Source organism: Haplochromis burtoni, unplaced genomic scaffold (genome assembly GCF_018398535.1).
Source record: "Haplochromis burtoni strain Fernald_Lab_line unplaced genomic scaffold, NCSU_Asbu1 Contig_461, whole genome shotgun sequence".
In the NCBI taxonomy this organism is placed as follows: Eukaryota; Metazoa; Chordata; class Actinopteri; order Cichliformes; family Cichlidae; genus Haplochromis; species Haplochromis burtoni.
Window position 1 is genome coordinate 269,160 of NW_024582822.1, and position 1,141 is coordinate 270,300.

The 1,141-nt window shown below is 44.4% G+C and overlaps 1 protein-coding gene across 2 annotated transcripts in view; it reads right to left on the reverse strand.

The window, feature by feature from the left end:
• Positions 1–1,141, reverse strand: part of ppox (protoporphyrinogen oxidase) — a 16,884-nt gene that overhangs the window by 7,261 nt on the left and 8,482 nt on the right. For both annotated transcript variants that reach the window (XM_042213633.1, XM_005946333.3), the window contains 2 exons: positions 1,003–1,118; positions 726–858 (listed from right to left, as the gene is read on the reverse strand). In XM_042213633.1, the coding sequence (XP_042069567.1) occupies positions 726–858; positions 1,003–1,118 (249 nt within the window). The remainder of the gene's footprint in view (positions 1–725; positions 859–1,002; positions 1,119–1,141) is intronic.

The following is a 1,141-nucleotide window of genomic DNA, read 5'->3' on the forward strand; positions in this document are numbered from 1 at the left end:
CACACGCACACACACACACACGTTACCTTTTTAGTTAAGTGAATCTTATGTAATTACTGTTAGAGACTAGCTTCACGTTTCCATGTCTTAATAAATACACTCGTGTTTCCAAATGATAATCCTCGCTGCATCATGAGTGTGTCACCTCCCTCATAAAGAATGAGATAAACAGCTGTCAGGTATCTACACTTTAGTCTGAGTTTTTGCCGGCCTCCTGGTCACGCGTCAGCTCTTTGCTTCAGAACCTTTAGATCTGCCTACAGAGGTCACTGGGCTGAATGTTCAAGCAGCTCTAATCTGAATAACGACTGGGGTGCATGATCAGGCAAGCACACAGGAGTTTCCACCTTAACTGAACGGCTGCTGTGGTTTTGTTTCTTTTATTAAGGGGTTTTTTTGTGGGCCTTTGCAAAAGCAAAAGTGCAACTGAAAAACATTTGTCTGGGTTTGATAAGATGTAAGTATGTTGCTGATGAAAGGAGTCTTATTGAAGTTACTAAATCAGCGAAGTTTTTCCAGACTGCTGAACATTTTGAGACTGACATCAGGTCACTTTTGTTTGGGTTTCTTGTTGCTATATTTAGCTGGTGTTAGGTCAGTAACTTGGTTTCAATGATGCCGTTTGATTTGTGGCTCCTGTTGCATCTCTGTTTTTGCCATGTTACCACAGGTTTATTGAAGCGACTGTGTGTGGGGCTTGTTTACTGACACAAAGTTCTGCTCACCTCCTTTCCTAGCCTCCTCGAAACGAACGAATGGACTGACTCGTCGTCGTTCTTGGTTTTATTCACCAGGATCTCAGCAGCGACGCTCAGCAGCAGCGGCCGAGAGAACGGTGGGACTGTCCGCACAATCCCACTGAAAAAACGCACAAGGAGACGGAGAGGAAGACGGAAAGTTTCAGGTTACGCTTCGTGATTTCATTTGAAATGTATGTATATTTAAACAGCCGGTCGACATTCAGCAGCACATAATGCAAAATCAATGTTTGTAAACACTCACCTGATTCCTGACGGCATCTTGTGCAGCTGACCATTAACATACAGGTATCTGTTTCTGGAGGCAACGTGGCTGTAGCTGACCGGCAGGATCTCCTCTCCAAGACCCAAATCATCCACCTGCACACACACACACACACACA